The sequence below is a fragment of the Gorilla gorilla genome, chromosome 11 (assembly GCF_029281585.2).
Source record: "Gorilla gorilla gorilla isolate KB3781 chromosome 11, NHGRI_mGorGor1-v2.1_pri, whole genome shotgun sequence".
Classification (NCBI taxonomy): domain Eukaryota; kingdom Metazoa; phylum Chordata; class Mammalia; order Primates; family Hominidae; genus Gorilla; species Gorilla gorilla.
This window is the reverse complement of record NC_073235.2, coordinates 71344901-71359804: the sequence shown is the minus strand read 5'-3', so window position 1 is coordinate 71359804 and position 14904 is coordinate 71344901. Positions and strand designations below refer to the sequence as shown.

Genomic DNA, 14904 nt, shown 5'->3' with positions numbered 1-14904 from the left:
ACCTCATATCTGCATAAATACAACCTGGATTCTCTAGCTCACTGGTTTTCTCAATCCTGTCTCCATTGCTGCTCAGCAGAAAGTCCAGGGATCCAGATCCTCCATGCTGGATCACAGCATCCTGGGACCTTTGACATTCCCCTCATCCATCATCTTCAGCTCTATCCAGGTAAGCTCCTTTCTCTCTGCAAAAGGTTTCTGTTCTTCTCTGCTGTGTCCCCACTCTTTGATCCAAGTCTGAGTCCCACCTTCTCATGCCCAGTCGGAGTCCCACCTTTTCATGCCCCGCAACTCCAAGCTCATCTTCCTATATGAGATTGCAGAGGAAACTAGGGTGTGCTGCCATTTGATTTAACCCACTTCTCTTTCTCCCAGCCAGGCTGATTACCCCTCAAGGCCATCAGGGCTTTGGGAGGGGACGGGTTTTATCTTGGGGGAGAACAAAATTAAACTGTGCTCAAATTACTGATGAGTTAAAGTTTTATAATACTATACAATAACATTTATCCCAAACAGAATATTACATTTTTGATGAATCATAAGGCACTTTAAGTGATTAAAATGCCTTTTGTCATTAGGCATATTAATTATTATGGGTAAGTGAAAATGCAAAAAAATGAAATTAGTAAATCTCTCTGGTTGATAGCATGATGAATATGTCAGCTTTTCCTCTACTAGAAAGGAGATAAAATAGAGTAACATCAATGTGCTCAATATCAGCCTCTATGGCCTATATTTCAGGTTGGTAATGGTACTAAAAACTTCCTGACATACAAAACTTATTGGAGTATAATTATGAAAGTCCATTTAATAGTTGTAAAGCACTAACATTAAAGTTATTCTGTATAGGAGAATTCAGCCCATAATTAATGTTCATCACAATATGCACTAAATCTTTCTGGAGTATCATCCCCATCTATCTAATCAGAAAGTTCTTGCCCTACTAAAAAGATACTGAGCAAATCCGCTATATCCAATTATATTTGTATTTCATCTAGTTTATAGTATTTCTTTGAAGCTTAAAAGTTATACGTCAGATGCAAAAAGAATTTGCAGCAGCATTCCAAAACAGGGGAACCATTTATGTTTTCATAAAACACAACTGATGTTTGAAGAAAAAAAAAATCTCTTTCTATGAAAATAACTTTCAAACAGTTTTAGGGTCCAACTACCATTATCATGATTTTCTCCACAGAAAATGGTCTGATGTAGGCTGCAGTCAATTGCTACATAATTTTTTATCCATCAAGGCTTAATGGAAAGAAGTAAGATGAAAAGGAAATATAAATTTAAAATCTCTGTTCATGGTCTAATGGCCTATTATCCAGCCAACTTTCTACTTGCAGAAAGCCTTCATTAAGACACCATTAAGGATGGCATTAAAACTTCTGAGCTTTTCTGGGCTGTAAGTTACGTCTCACATAACAAATTTTACTTGCGCTCCTTCCGCTCTAATATCTGTATGTAAATATCTGTTGTGTTACTTATATCCCGCCATAGGAATGTAATGGTACAGACTTGCAAAATATAGTCCTCAGTTTGAAAAATTTCTTCTTGAAAGTATAAAATTTGATGAATTTTTTTAAAAAAGAGGTCGTGGCAGGAGAGTAATGGGATGGATTTTAATTACTCCTTTAATGCCTGTATTGAAGTTCTAAAGGACAGCCTATTTGGCACAAGAGTAAAAACATACCCAGCACTTTCATCAAGACCATGACCTTCCAATCAATGGAGTGTGTGATCTCCAGGCCAACTTAGGTCATTTTCTGAAAGAAGCTGCTGTAACATTTCTCTCCACTCTAAACTGTTCCCCTTGGAAGTAGTTTCAGGGCCTCGCCTCTCTCATTCCCAACGTTTGCCCATTATGGGTCATTTGAGGAAGTACCATAAATTTTCTTCACCCTAAATATTCCGTTTTGATAGTGAAGATTGGTTTCCTGAACTTTTGATTCAAACTAGAAATCCACTATCATTTATTTATTTATTATTTTTTATTCTTTGAGACAGAGGCTTGCTCTGTCGCCCAGGCTGGAGTGCGCTGGTGCGATCCCCGCTCACTGCAAACTCCGCCTCCCGGGTTCACACCATTCTCCTGCCTCAGCCTCCTGAGTAGCTGGGACCACAGGCGCCCGCCACCATGCCCGGCTAATTTTTTGTGTTTTTAGTAGAGACGGGGTTTCACCATGTTAGCCAGGATGGTCTCGATCTCCTGACCTCGTGATCCGCCCGCCTCGGCCTCCCAAAGTGCTGGCATTACAGGCGTGAGCCACCGCGCCCGGCCGAAATCCACTATCATTTAAAGTCCTTTCATTAGGAAGCTGCTTAAGTATTCCGTCCATAATGATTTAGTTGGGAAGGACAGAATTCCTTATTTCTGAATTGGTAAATGAGGTTTCCAAATGGGCAAGAAGGCATGAAATTTGGGGCACTATCTCCCTCCTAGCCCTTTCCTGTCCACTTTGCTCTTGTTCTCATATCTCCAGCCATCTCTGGCTCACACTTGACCTCACTCTAAGAGCAGCTCTGGTGTTGGGAAGGGGGTATATATAAAGCAACTGCCTGAGAAGATCATTGGCTCAGGATGAAGCCGCATTCTGCCCTGAGGCCCTCAGCCTAGGAGCTAGACCTTTGTCTACAACCCTTTCTTTGGATCTTGTTTTTTTCTTTTTTTTTTTAATTATTATTATACTTTAAGTTTTAGGATACATGTGCACAACGTGCAGGTTTGTTACATATGTATACATGTGCCATGTTGGTGTGCTGCACCCATTAACTCGTCATTTAGCATTAGGTATTCTCCTAATGCTATCCCTCCCCCCTCCCCCAACTCCACAACAGTTCCTGGAGTGTGATGTTCCCCTTCCTGTGTCCATGTGTTCTCATTGTTCAATTCCCACCTAGGAGTGAGAACATGTGGTGTTTGGTTTTTTGTCCTTGCCATAGTTGGCTGAGAATGATGCTTTCTAGCTTCATCCATGTCCCTACAAAGGACATGAACTCATCATTTTTTATGGCTGCATAGTATTCCATGGTGTATATGTGCCACATTTTCTTTTTTGGTCTCTGAGGTATATGATTTGTTTTTATTTCTGTTTATGTAATGCATTTTATATATTATTATCAAATATAAACATATTAAATATTATGTAATATTTATGTTACATATGTATTTATATTACCAAGTCAGCGTTGGATGGGCTCCAGTGTTTTTGGTTACCTCAAGTGAAGTCTCTCTTCTTTCTCTTTATTAATGTCTTTACAAGCATTTCTTTTTTTTTTTCATTTTATTATTATTATACTTTAAGTTTTAGGGTACATATGCACAATGTGCAGGTTTGTTACATATGTATACATGTGCCATGTTGGTGTGCTGCACCCATTAACTCCTCATTTAGCATTAGGTATATCTCCCCCCACCCCACCCCACAACAGTCTCCAGAGTGTGATGTTCCTCTTCCTGTGTCCATGTGTTCTCATTGTTCAATTCCCACCTATGAATGAGAACATGCGGTGTTTGGTTTTTTGTCCTTGCAATAGTTTGCTGAGAAGGACGGTTTCCAGTTTCATCCATGTCCCTACAAAGGACATGAACTCATCCTTTTTTATGGCTGCATAGTATTCCATGGTGTATATGTGCCACATTTTCTTAATCTAGTCTATCGTTGTTGGACATTTGGGTTGGTTCCAAGTCTTTGCTATTGTGAATAGTGCCGAAATAAACATACGTGTGCATGTGTGTTTATAGCAGCATGATTTATAATCCTTTGGGTATATACTCAGTCATGGGATGGCTGGGTCAAATGGTATTTCTAGTTCTAGATCCCTGAGGAATCGCCACACCAACTTCCACAATGGTTGAACTAGTTTACAGTCCCACCAAAGTGTAAAAGTGTTGCTATTTCTCCACATCCTCTCCAGCACCTGGGTTGTTTCCTGACTTTTTAATGATCTCCATTCTAACTGGTGTGAGATGGTATCTCATTGTGGTTTTGATTTGCATTTCTCTGATGGCCAGTGATGATCAGCATTTTTTTCATATGTTTTTTGGCTGCATAAATGTCTTCTTTTGAGAAGTGTCTGTTCATATCCTTCGCCCACTTTTTGATGGGGTTGTTTGTTTTTTTCTTGTAAATTTGTTTGAGTTCATTGTAGATTCTGGATATTAGCCCTTTGTCAGATGAGTAGGTTGCAAAAATTTTCTCCCATTCTGTAGGTTGCCTGTTCACTCTGATGGTGGTTTCTTTTGCTGTGCAGAAGCTCTTTAGTTTAATTAGATCCCATTTGTCAATTTTGGCTTTGGTTGCCATTGCTTTTGGTGTTTTAGACATGAAGTCCTTGCCCATGCCTATGTCCTGAATGGTATTGCCTAGGGTTTCTTCTAGGGTTTTTATTGTTTTAGGTCTGACGTGTAAGTCTTTAATCCATCTTGAATTAATTTTTGTATAAGGTGTAAGGAAGGGATCCAGTTTCAGCTTTCTACATATGGCTAGCCAGTTTTCCCAGCACCATTTATTAAATAGGGAATCCTTTCCCCATTGCTTGTTTTTGTCAGGTTTGTCAAAGATCAGATGGTTGTAGATATGTGGGATTATTTCTGAGGGCTCTGTTCTGTTCCATTGGTCTATATCTATCTCCGTTTTGGTACCAGTACCATGCTGTTTTTGTTACTGTAGCCTTGTAGTATAGTTTGAAGTCAGGTAGCGTGATGCCTCCAGCTTTGTTCTTTTGGCTTAGGATTGACTTGGCAATACGGGCTCTTTTTTGGTTCCATATGAACTTTAGTTTTTTCCAATTCTGTGAAGAAAGTCATTGGTAGCTTGATGGGGATGGCATTGAATCTATAAATTGCCTTGGGCAATATGGCCATTTTCATGATGTTGATTCTTCCTACCCATGAGCATGGAATGTTCTTCCATTTCTTTCTTTGTGTCCTCTTTTATTTCATTGAGCAGTGGTTTGTAGTTCTCCTTGAAGAGGTCCTTCACATCCCTTGTAAGTTGGATTCCTAGGTATTTTATTCTCTTTGAAGCAATTGTGAATGGGAGTTCACTCATGATTTGGCTCTCTGTTTGTCTGTTATTGGTGTATAAGAATGCTTGTGATTTTTGTACATTGATTTTGTATCCTGAGAGTTTGCTGAAGTTGCTTATCAGCTTAAGGAGATTTTGGGCTGAGACAGTGGGGTTTTCTAGATATACAATCATGTCATCTGCAAACAGGGACAATTTGACTTCCTCTTTTCCTAATTGAATGCCCTTTATTTCCTTCTTCTGCCTGATTGCCCTGGCCAGAACTCCAACACTATGTTGAATAGGAGTGGTGAGAGAGGGCATTCCTGTCTTGTGCCAGTTTTCAAAGGGAGTGCTTCCAGTTTTTGCCCATTCAGTATGATATTGGCTGTGGGTTTGTCATAGATAGCTCTTATTATTTTGAGATATGTCCCATCAATACCTAATGTATTGAGAGTTTTTAACATGAAGCATTGTTGAATTTTGTCAAAGGCCTTTTCTGCATCTATTGAGATAATCATGTGGTTTTTGTCTTTGGTTCTGTCTATATGCTGGATTACATTTATTGATTTGTGCATGTTGAACCAGCCTTGCATCCCAGGGATGAAGCCCACTTGATCATGGTGGATAAGCTTTTTGATGTGCTGCTGGATTTGGTTTGCCAGTATTTTATTGAGGATTTTTGCATCAGTGTTCACCAAGGATATTGGTCTAAAATTCTCTTTTTTTGTTGTGTCTCTGCCAGGCTTTGGTATCAGGATGATGCTGGCCTCATAGAATGAGTTAGGGAGGATTCCCTCTTTTTCTATCGATTGGAATCGTTTCAGAAGGAATGGTACCAGCTCCTCCTTGTACCTCTGGTAGAATTCGGCTGTGAATCCATCTGGTCCTGGGCTTTTTTTGGTTGGTAAGCTATTGATTATTGCCACAATTTCAGAGCCTGTTATTGGTGTATTCAGAGATTCAACTTCTTCCTAGTTTAGTCTTGGGAGAGTGTATGTGTCAAGGAATTTATCCATTTCTTCTAGATTTTCTAGTTTATTTGCGTAGAGGTGTTCGTAGTATTCTCTGATGGTAGTTTGTATTTCTGTGGGATGGGTGGTGATATCCCCTTTATCATTTTTTATTGCGTCTATTTGATTCTTCTCTCTTTTCTTCTTTATTAGTCTTGCTAGCTGTCTATCAATTTTGTTGATCTTTTCAAAAAACCAGCTCCTGGATTCATTAATTTTTTGAAGGGTTTTTTTGTGTCTCTATTTCCTTCAGTTCTGCTCTGATCTTAGTTATTTCTTGCCTTCTGCTAGCTTTTGAATGTGTTTGCTCTTGCTTTTCTAGTTCTTTTAATTGTGATGTTAGGGTGTCAATTTTGGATCTTTCCTGCTTTCTCTTGTGGGCATTTAGTGCTATAAATTTCCCTCTACACACTGCTTTGAATGTGTCCCAGAGATTCTGGTATGTTGTGTCTTTGTTCTCGTTGGTTTCAAAGAACATCTTTATTTCTGCCTTCATTTCGTTATGTACCCAGTAGTCATTCAGGAGCAGGTTGTTCAGTTTCCATGTAGTTGAGCGGTTTTGAGTGAGTTTCTTAATCCTGCATTCTAGTTTGGTTGCACTGTGGTCTGAGAGACAGTTTGTTATAATTTCTGTTCTTTTCCATTTGCTGAGGAGTGCTTTACTTCCAAGTATGTGGTCAGTTTTGGAATAGGTGTGGTGTGGTGCTGAAAAAAATGTATATTCTGTTGATTTGGGGTGGAGAGTTCTGTAGATGTCTATTAGGTCTGCTTGGTGCAGAGCTGAGTTCAATTCCTGTGTATGCTTGTTAACTTTCTGTCTCATTGATCTGTCTAATGTTAACAGTGGGGTGTTAAAGTCTCCCATTATTATTGTGTGGGAGTCTAAGTCTCTTTGTAGGTCACTAAGGACTTGCTTTATGAATCTGGGTGCTCCTGTATTGGGTGCATATATATTTAGGATACTTAGCTCATCTTGTTGAATTGATCCCTTTTCCATTATGTAATGGCCTTCTTTGTCTCTTTTGATCTTTGTTGTTTTAAAGTCTGTTTTATCCGAGACTAGGATTGCAATCCCTGCCTTTTTTTGTTTTCCATTTGCTTGGTAGATCTTCCTCCATCCCTTTATTTTGAGCCTATGTGTGTCTCTGCAGGTGAGATGGGTTTCCTGAATACAGCACACTGATGGGTCTTGACTCTTTATCCAATTTGCCAGTCTGTGCCTTTTAATTGGAGCATTTAGCCCATTTACATTTAAAGTTAATATTGTCATGTGTGAATTTGGTCCTGTCATTATGATGTTAGCTGGTTATTTTGCTCATTAGTTGATGCAGTTTCTTCCTAGCCTTGATGGTCTTTACATTTTGGCATGTTTTTGCAGTGTATGCCACATTTTCTTAATCTAGTCTATCATTGTTGGACATTTGGGTTGGTTCCAAGTCTTTGCTATTGTGAATAGTGCCGAAATAAACATACGTGTGCATGTGTCTTTATAGCAGCATGATTTATAATGCTTTGGGTATATACTCAGTCATGGGATGGCTGGGTCAAATGGTATTTCTAGTTCTAGATCCCTGAGGAATCGCCACACCAACTTCCACAATGGTTGAACTAGTTTACAGTCCCACCAACAGTGCAAAAGTGTTGCTATTTCTCCACATCCTCTCCAGCACCTGGGTTGTTTCCTGACTTTTTAATGATCTCCATTCTAACTGGTGTGAGATGGTATCTCATTGTGGTTTTGATTTGCATTTCTCTGATGGCCAGTGATGATCAGCATTTTTTCATGTGTTTTTTGGCTGCATAAATGTCTTCTTTTGACAAGTGTCTGTTCATATCCTTCGCCCACTTTTTGATGGGGTTGTTTGTTTTTTTCTTGTAAATTTGTTTGAGTTCATTGTAGATTCTGGATATTAGCCCTTTGTCAGATGAGTAGGTTGCAAAAATTTTCTCCCATTCTGTAGGTTGCCTGTTCACTCTGATGGTGGTTTCTTTTGCTGTGCAGAAGCTCTTTAGTTTAATTAGATCCCATTTGTCAATTTTGGCTTTGGTTGCCATTGCTTTTGGTGTTTTAGACATGAAGTCCTTGCCCATGCCTATGTCCTGAATGGTATTGCCTAGGGTTTCTTCTAGGGTTTTTATTGTTTTAGGTCTGACGTGTAAGTCTTTAATCCATCTTGAATTGATTTTTGTATAAGGTGTAAGGAAGGGATCCAGTTTCAGCTTTCTACATATGGCTAGCCAGTTTTCCCAGCACCATTTATTAAATAGGGAATCCTTTCCCCATTGCTTGTTTTTGTCAGGTTTGTCAAAGATCAGATGGTTGTAGATATGTGGGATTATTTCTGAGGGCTCGTTTCTGTTCCATTGGTCTATATCTATCTCCGTTTTGGTACCAGTACCATGCTGTTTTTGTTACTGTAGCCTTGTAGTATAGTTTGAAGTCAGGTAGTGTGATGCCTCCAGCTTTGTTCTTTTGGCTTAGGATTGACTTGGCGATGCGGGCTGTTTTTTGGTTCCATATGAACTTTAAAGTAGTTTTTTTCCAATTCTGTGAAGAAAGTCATTGGTAGCTTGATGGGGATGGCATTGAGTCTATAAATTACCTTGGGCAGTATAGCCATTTTCACGACATTGATTCTTCCCACCCATGAGCATGGAATGTTCTTCCATTTCTTTGTATCCTCTTTTATTTCATTGAGCAGTGGTTTGTAGTTCTCCTTGAAGAGGTCCTTCACATCCCTTGTAAGTTGGATTCCTAGGTATTTTATTCTCTTTGAAGCAATTGTGAATGGGAGTTCACTCATGATTTGGCTCTCTGTTTGTCTGTTATTGGTGTATAAGAATGCTTGTGATTTTTGCACATTGATGTTGTATCTTGAGACTTTGCTGCAGTCGCTTATCTGCTTAAGGAGATTTTGGGCTGAGACAGTGGGGTTTTCTAGATACACAATCATGTCATCTGCAAACAGGGACAATCTGACTTCCTCTTTTCCTAATTGAATGCCTTTTATTTCCTTCTCCTGCCTAATTGCCCTGGCCAGAACTTCTAACACTATGTTGAATAGGAGTGGTGAGAGGGAATTCCTGTCTTGTGCCTGTTTTCAAAGGGAATGCTTCCAGTTTTTGTCCATTCAGTATGATATTGGCTGTGGGTTTGTCAGAGATATCCTACCATCCCCTAATTCGGGTTGATCTCATTGGTGTCTTTATTGCCTGTCTTTCTTCTTGGAATTGATCTGTGTTCCTCATCTCCCAGGCTCTGCTTGACCCCCTCATAGGCCTGCTGTGTTCTGTTGCCACCCAAATCCAGAGGGAAAAGACATCTAAGTAAGTCCTCACTGCTGTTGTCTACCAGATAACTCTGACTTCAGGCAAGCAGCTGAACCCACCTTGGACTCCGTCTGTTTCTGTGACACCAGGGGTTATACTGGATCATCTCTAGGGTCTCCTAGAATTTGGAAACTCCTCTAGGAACCAAGGAGCCTCTTCCTTGTCTGTCTCCACCCATCCATCTTTTTTCTGACTGTTTGAAGCTAATAATCATGAATGCAAAGTGCTGTGACATGCAGGTAGAACTCCATCCATTTCAAAAGAAAAACATGTAAAGGTAAGAGCACTTTATTCTTATTTGAACCACACTGTATTGTTGGTTACCGAGTGTGAAGGTAGTATGTTCAGAGTCTTGTTTTATGCCTTTGTAGCTGTGTTGCCAGCATTTGAAGGTAACTCCTCCACATAAGCGGCAGGAAAATGGCCTTTTTTCCCATTCAAAGATCCAAACCACCATCCTTCTTCTTTTTTCTCGTGTATAATCACAATGTCACCTGTGAAAACACAGTTAGACAAATGGGTCTCTGTGATGTGAACACATGCCTCAGCCCGATTGATAAGAGTTTTAAGGAGGTTCTGCTACAAGGATTTACTTGGTAGTGTCATTTTCTGCACTTGATTCAGATGAAGCCAAATGTATCGAACACCTGTCTATAAAGCAGGCATAATCCAGAGGATACTAAAAAGAGTAAGATAATGAACAAGTGAGATATATCATAAAATAATTGTTTAAAGACAGGATTGGCCGGGCGTGGTGGGTGACGCCTGTAATCCCAGCACTTTGGGAGGCCAAGGCGGGCGGATCACAAGGTCAGGAGTTCGAGACCAGCCTGACCAACATAGTGAAACCCCCTCTCTGCTAAAAATACAAAAATTAGCTGGGTGTGGTGGCGCACGCCTGTAATACCAGCTACTCAGGAGGCTGAGGCAGGAGAATCCTTGAACCCGGGAGGCAGAGGTTGCAGTGAGCTGAGATCATGCCACTGCACTCTAGCCTGGGCAACAGCAACAGGGCAAGACTCTCTCTCAGAAAAAAAAACAAAACAGGATCACAGCCAGGCATGGTGGCTGACAGCTGTAATCCCAGCACTTTTTGGGAGGCCGTGATGGGCAGATTACTTGAGGTCAAGAGGTTTGAGACCAGCCTGGCCAACATGGTGAAACCCCGTCTCTACTAAAAATACAAAAATTAGCCAGGCATGGTGGCACACGCCTGTAGTCCCAGCTATTTGGGAGAGTGAGGCAGGAGAATCACTTGAATCCAGGAGGTGGAGGTTGCAGTGAGCTAAGATCACACTGCTGTACTGCAGCCTGGGTGACCGAGCAAGACTCTGCCTCAAAAAAAAAAAAAAAAAAAAAAAAGATCACGTTGGATCATATATCCTTATGCTGCCTGGCTCACTTTCTATTTCTAGGATCATATATCCTTATGCTGCCTGGCTCACTTTCTATTTCTATGTAGCTGATGGATTGTCACGAAACTCTTTCTTGGTGTCCATACTTTGAGGGTTTCACATGCTGGTGTTTTTTATTGTTTGGCGTGTTGGCTGCTATAAGTATGTCTCACCAACAGTCTTAAGATCAAGACAATGTCTCTGCATTATACCTGATTTCACAGGCCAAAAGTTTAACTCACAGCTTTGCACAGAAATGTAACTCCCCGTTCAACAACTTAGACAACTTTAATACAACATCAATTTGGAGACAATATTTTTTAAAGCAATGATTCAAATAAAGAGAATTCCATAGAGAATTGGACAAGAAACATGGCTCTTGTCATAAAAGTAGAAAGATCTGCCCCCTTCAGGATCCAAGAGCTACTTTTTCTTTGGCATCATTCTGAGGTGATTTTTCAGTCTTCCTTTCACTCTTTTCCTCAGCAACTTTCTAAGACAAAGGAGATTATTAACTCCTTTTCTATCTTTTCTTAGTCATAAATCACTATTCTTAAAGGAGATTATTCTCAGTCTCTAAGTTCTGCGTCAGTAAATTGACACAATCTATTAACAAGAATTCAAACAAATAATGATTTAAATAATGATTTCAAATTGTATTGCCAGCTTCCCTAAGCCTCCAATGTCATGTTTCATTTAAAGAAACTACTTAGAATATAAAGTATAAGTAGGCTTTGCAACCAACAGAGAACTGAAAACAAGATAATCAATTTATTGTGAATGATGTAACTTAAATGCTGCATCCATGGGTTCTAGGTGGCATCTGGGAAGTATGTCTTTTATTCACATAAGAAGAAAAGTAATTGCCTGGAGAGATATGACTGGCAAATGCTGCAAAGGAAACACCCAATAAATAGCAAATGTGTGGTGTCCCTGTCATTTGGTACAAAATGTATCTTGATTTTCCATTGGCTCTGGGAGCCATGTCCTTGTCGTGCATAATATTCTTTCTCCCATAACGTTACCCTTTCTCACTAACCCTTCCGTTTCCAGATCTCTCTCTGCATTAGCGCTAACATTCAAACATGGTTTCTAACTGGACACATAAAGAAGGTTGAGGCTGGAGACTTTCTTCTTTAATAATGTTGTGGTTTACATTATAAAGCCACTACATTAATACCTTTCCATGTTAAGTAAAACTCTGTGACACAAAGAAGGGGGTCTTACTCTTTAGACTGGCTGTAAAAAGCTTTTCTGAGAAGTTAGTGAGACCAGCACTAAGCTGGGAGTCAGCTGACCTAGGTTCTAGAATTTGCACTTACTTACACTAAGTTGAGAGAGGAAGTCACTTCACATTCCTGAATGTCTAGCTTCTAAAAAATAAAAAGGTGGGGTACACCTCTAATCACTTTCCATCACTGACATTCTACCCTAGTGTGCACTGTGATTAGGAGCATGACTGTGTTTCCAAGTTCAAATCCTGTGTTGCCACAGCCTGTGACATTAGCCAAAGCACCTAACCTTCCTGTGTATCAGTCTCCTCTGCTATGAAATGGGAATACCAATAAAACCCTCCAAGGGTTTCATGAATATTAAATTGGACAATAGGCCTGCAACAATGTCTGACACACAGTAAACAGAATAAGCGTTAGCTATTATCATTATGCGAGCTTTTGTTTTAGATGTGCTTATCTTTCAAGAAGAGTGAACTGATTTGACATGGTAGTAACTCTTAAGGCTGCCACACTAAGACAGGGTTTTATTCATGCTAAGAGTCTCAATATGGGAAGGCAATTAAAATATTTGAGAATGATTCTTACCCTTTTCCAAATTCAACTCATCATCTTGCCTGGCTTGAAAAGAATATAAGGCCTTGCAAAGTCTGCTGCTGAGCTGGGCTGCACCAGGGGCTGAAATAGATAAAGCTGTAATTACTATGCTGTGTTAGCAGGCAAATGAATATGAGCTGAAGCTCTTTGGTTATTTAACCGTGTGATGCAGAGTTTCAATATATTAAATTTTTCTCAAAAGGAAAGTTTGTAATTTTATATAATGTTCATTCCTTGATTCAATAACCATTTATGATGCACTTTCTATATGTATGGACTGCATATGTTATATAACCAAAAACTATATTATAATACATGAAATAGCAAGTCTAGAGAAAAACATCATTGTATAATAATAGTAATTGCATGCATGTTTTGGAAAACATTCACCAGTTTTGCCATTCAGGTATAAATACGGGATATTTGGGGCATGTGCATGTTATCATCATCCCTAGCTGTGTATGGAACTGTTTCTCAAACAATGCAACAGTGACTCCTTAATATATTGTGTGAACCATAATGTCCTGGTTTTACTGAAGTTCTTTTTTTTTTAACCAATTTCTAATTTAAAAAACTAGACAGTCAAGATTATGGTAATTATACTTGAACATGCAGGGACAGTGACACGTGTGTGTGCTGAAAGATGAAGAGCAGTGTGGTGTGTGGGTGCACGAATGACTGAAGTCAGATGGCTGCTAACAGGAGTTTGTAGGCCATGAGTCCAAACCCTGGCAAACCACCTGGATCACCATGTGTCTCGCAGAGAGGACAGGCTTCTTATGGGAGTTTGGAGGAGGCTATGGAGACAGAGCGACAAAGCTCCTCACAATGGTTTAGGTGTGATTATGTGGATGGCAAATAACAGGCCATTTGAATAAGGTGGATGCCAGTCATCTGATATCTGAGGCAACTTCTCATATTATAAGATACTTTCCCAACCCTCTACTCTTCTTAACTTTTTCCCATTTTTACATAAAGCTACAGAGTCTAACAAATTAATCAGTCCCAATGGAAACATAAATTTCCTTAAACAGATACAGGTCAAAGTGGCTCTGAAACTAAAATTTAAATGTAGCAATGTGCCCTGCCAGTAGGACCCAGGCCAAAATGATTGTGGGCATAGGATTACCTGGAGTTGAAGAACCTGGATTGCTCTGCCCACCAGAAGATGCCTTGCTCACAATATTCTCTAATCTCTTCATTAAAAAAGGCCGAGATATTTTCACATAGCTATGAGTATGCTCCTGTTCAAATGACATAAAAAGTCAGTCATATTTTATAACACGATTATCATAAACATTCATGAAAATTAACTCTTCTGTAGCTGTTTTCCTCAAGTTGTTTTTTCTGTTTTTTCTTTTTTCCTTTTTTTTTTTTTTTAGACAGAGTCTTGCCCTGTCACCCAGGCTGGAGTGCAGTGGCATGATCTTGGCTCACTACAACCTCCACCTCCCGGGTTCAAGTGATTCTCCTGCCTCAGCCTCCCCCGTAGCTGGGATTACAGGTGCCCACCACCATGCCTGGCTAATTTTTGTATTCTTAGTAGAGACGGGGTTTCACCGTGTCAGCCAGGCTGCTCTCGAACTCCTGACCTCAGGTGATCCGCCTGCCTTGGCCTCCCAAAGTTCTGGGATTACAGGCATGAGCCACTGCGCCTGGACTGGAAGTTTTTAAACTGAGGGGTATAAATAATTCAAAGATTTCTAAGCCCTACTGTGTTTCAGTTTTGAGTTGAAGCCTTAATATTTTCACAATTACACAATTACTATACTTTATAGCCTGTGTTTCCAATTCTAACCTGTGTGTCGTCTAGGTCAAATAGTAACATTCATAGCATTACTTTTACAAATACAACTTTAGTTGGCTTAATGCAAGTGAAATGATCACAACCCTGTAAATGATTGAGATTGTTTTCGAGCTCTTGAGCCTTAGAAAACTGTCCCTTCACAAGATGATTACAGTTCCCCCTTCTGATCACTAATAAAAATAGCTACAAGCATTTCAGAGCTGTACTGATGCATTATCTGCATTAGGCACCATCTTAAACAGATGAGACTAATACATACCACAAAATCTTATAATTTAGGTCTGAATGAATATTAAAATTTCAATTTAATAGAAATTTTACTGTAAAAGCACATCCAAAGGATGAAATTCAGGTGTGATGAGAAAGAAGAAATCAAAAGTGTTTTTTAGCTTCTCATAGAAGTTTGGTGTACACAGAATGTATTCGGTTGTGTCTAGCTCTTGTTATTGTGCTCAAAAGAAAAATAAAAACATTTATCTTCTTAACTGCATGAATATTAATGTCACATAGAATTCCTAACAC

The 14904-nt window shown here is 39.6% G+C and overlaps 2 protein-coding genes across 13 annotated transcripts in view; one reads left to right on the top strand and one right to left on the bottom strand.

The window, feature by feature from the left end:
- SPC25 (SPC25 component of NDC80 kinetochore complex) overlaps window positions 1-9633 on the top strand; it is a 43498-nt gene extending 33865 nt beyond the window's left edge. Inside the window, exon 8 of the mRNA XM_055379123.2 lies at window positions 9279-9633. The gene's annotated coding sequence lies outside the window, so the exon portion shown is untranslated. The remainder of the gene's footprint in view (window positions 1-9278) is intronic.
- NOSTRIN (nitric oxide synthase trafficking) overlaps window positions 9625-14904 on the bottom strand; it is a 78515-nt gene continuing 73235 nt past the window's right edge. For all 12 annotated transcript variants that reach the window (XM_055379119.1, XM_055379115.1, XM_055379117.1 and 9 more), the window contains 3 exons: window positions 13705-13819; window positions 12567-12656; window positions 9625-9846 (listed from right to left, as the gene is read on the bottom strand). In XM_055379119.1, the coding sequence (XP_055235094.1) occupies window positions 9710-9846; window positions 12567-12656; window positions 13705-13819 (342 nt within the window). In that variant the 3' untranslated portion in view covers window positions 9625-9709. The remainder of the gene's footprint in view (window positions 9847-12566; window positions 12657-13704; window positions 13820-14904) is intronic.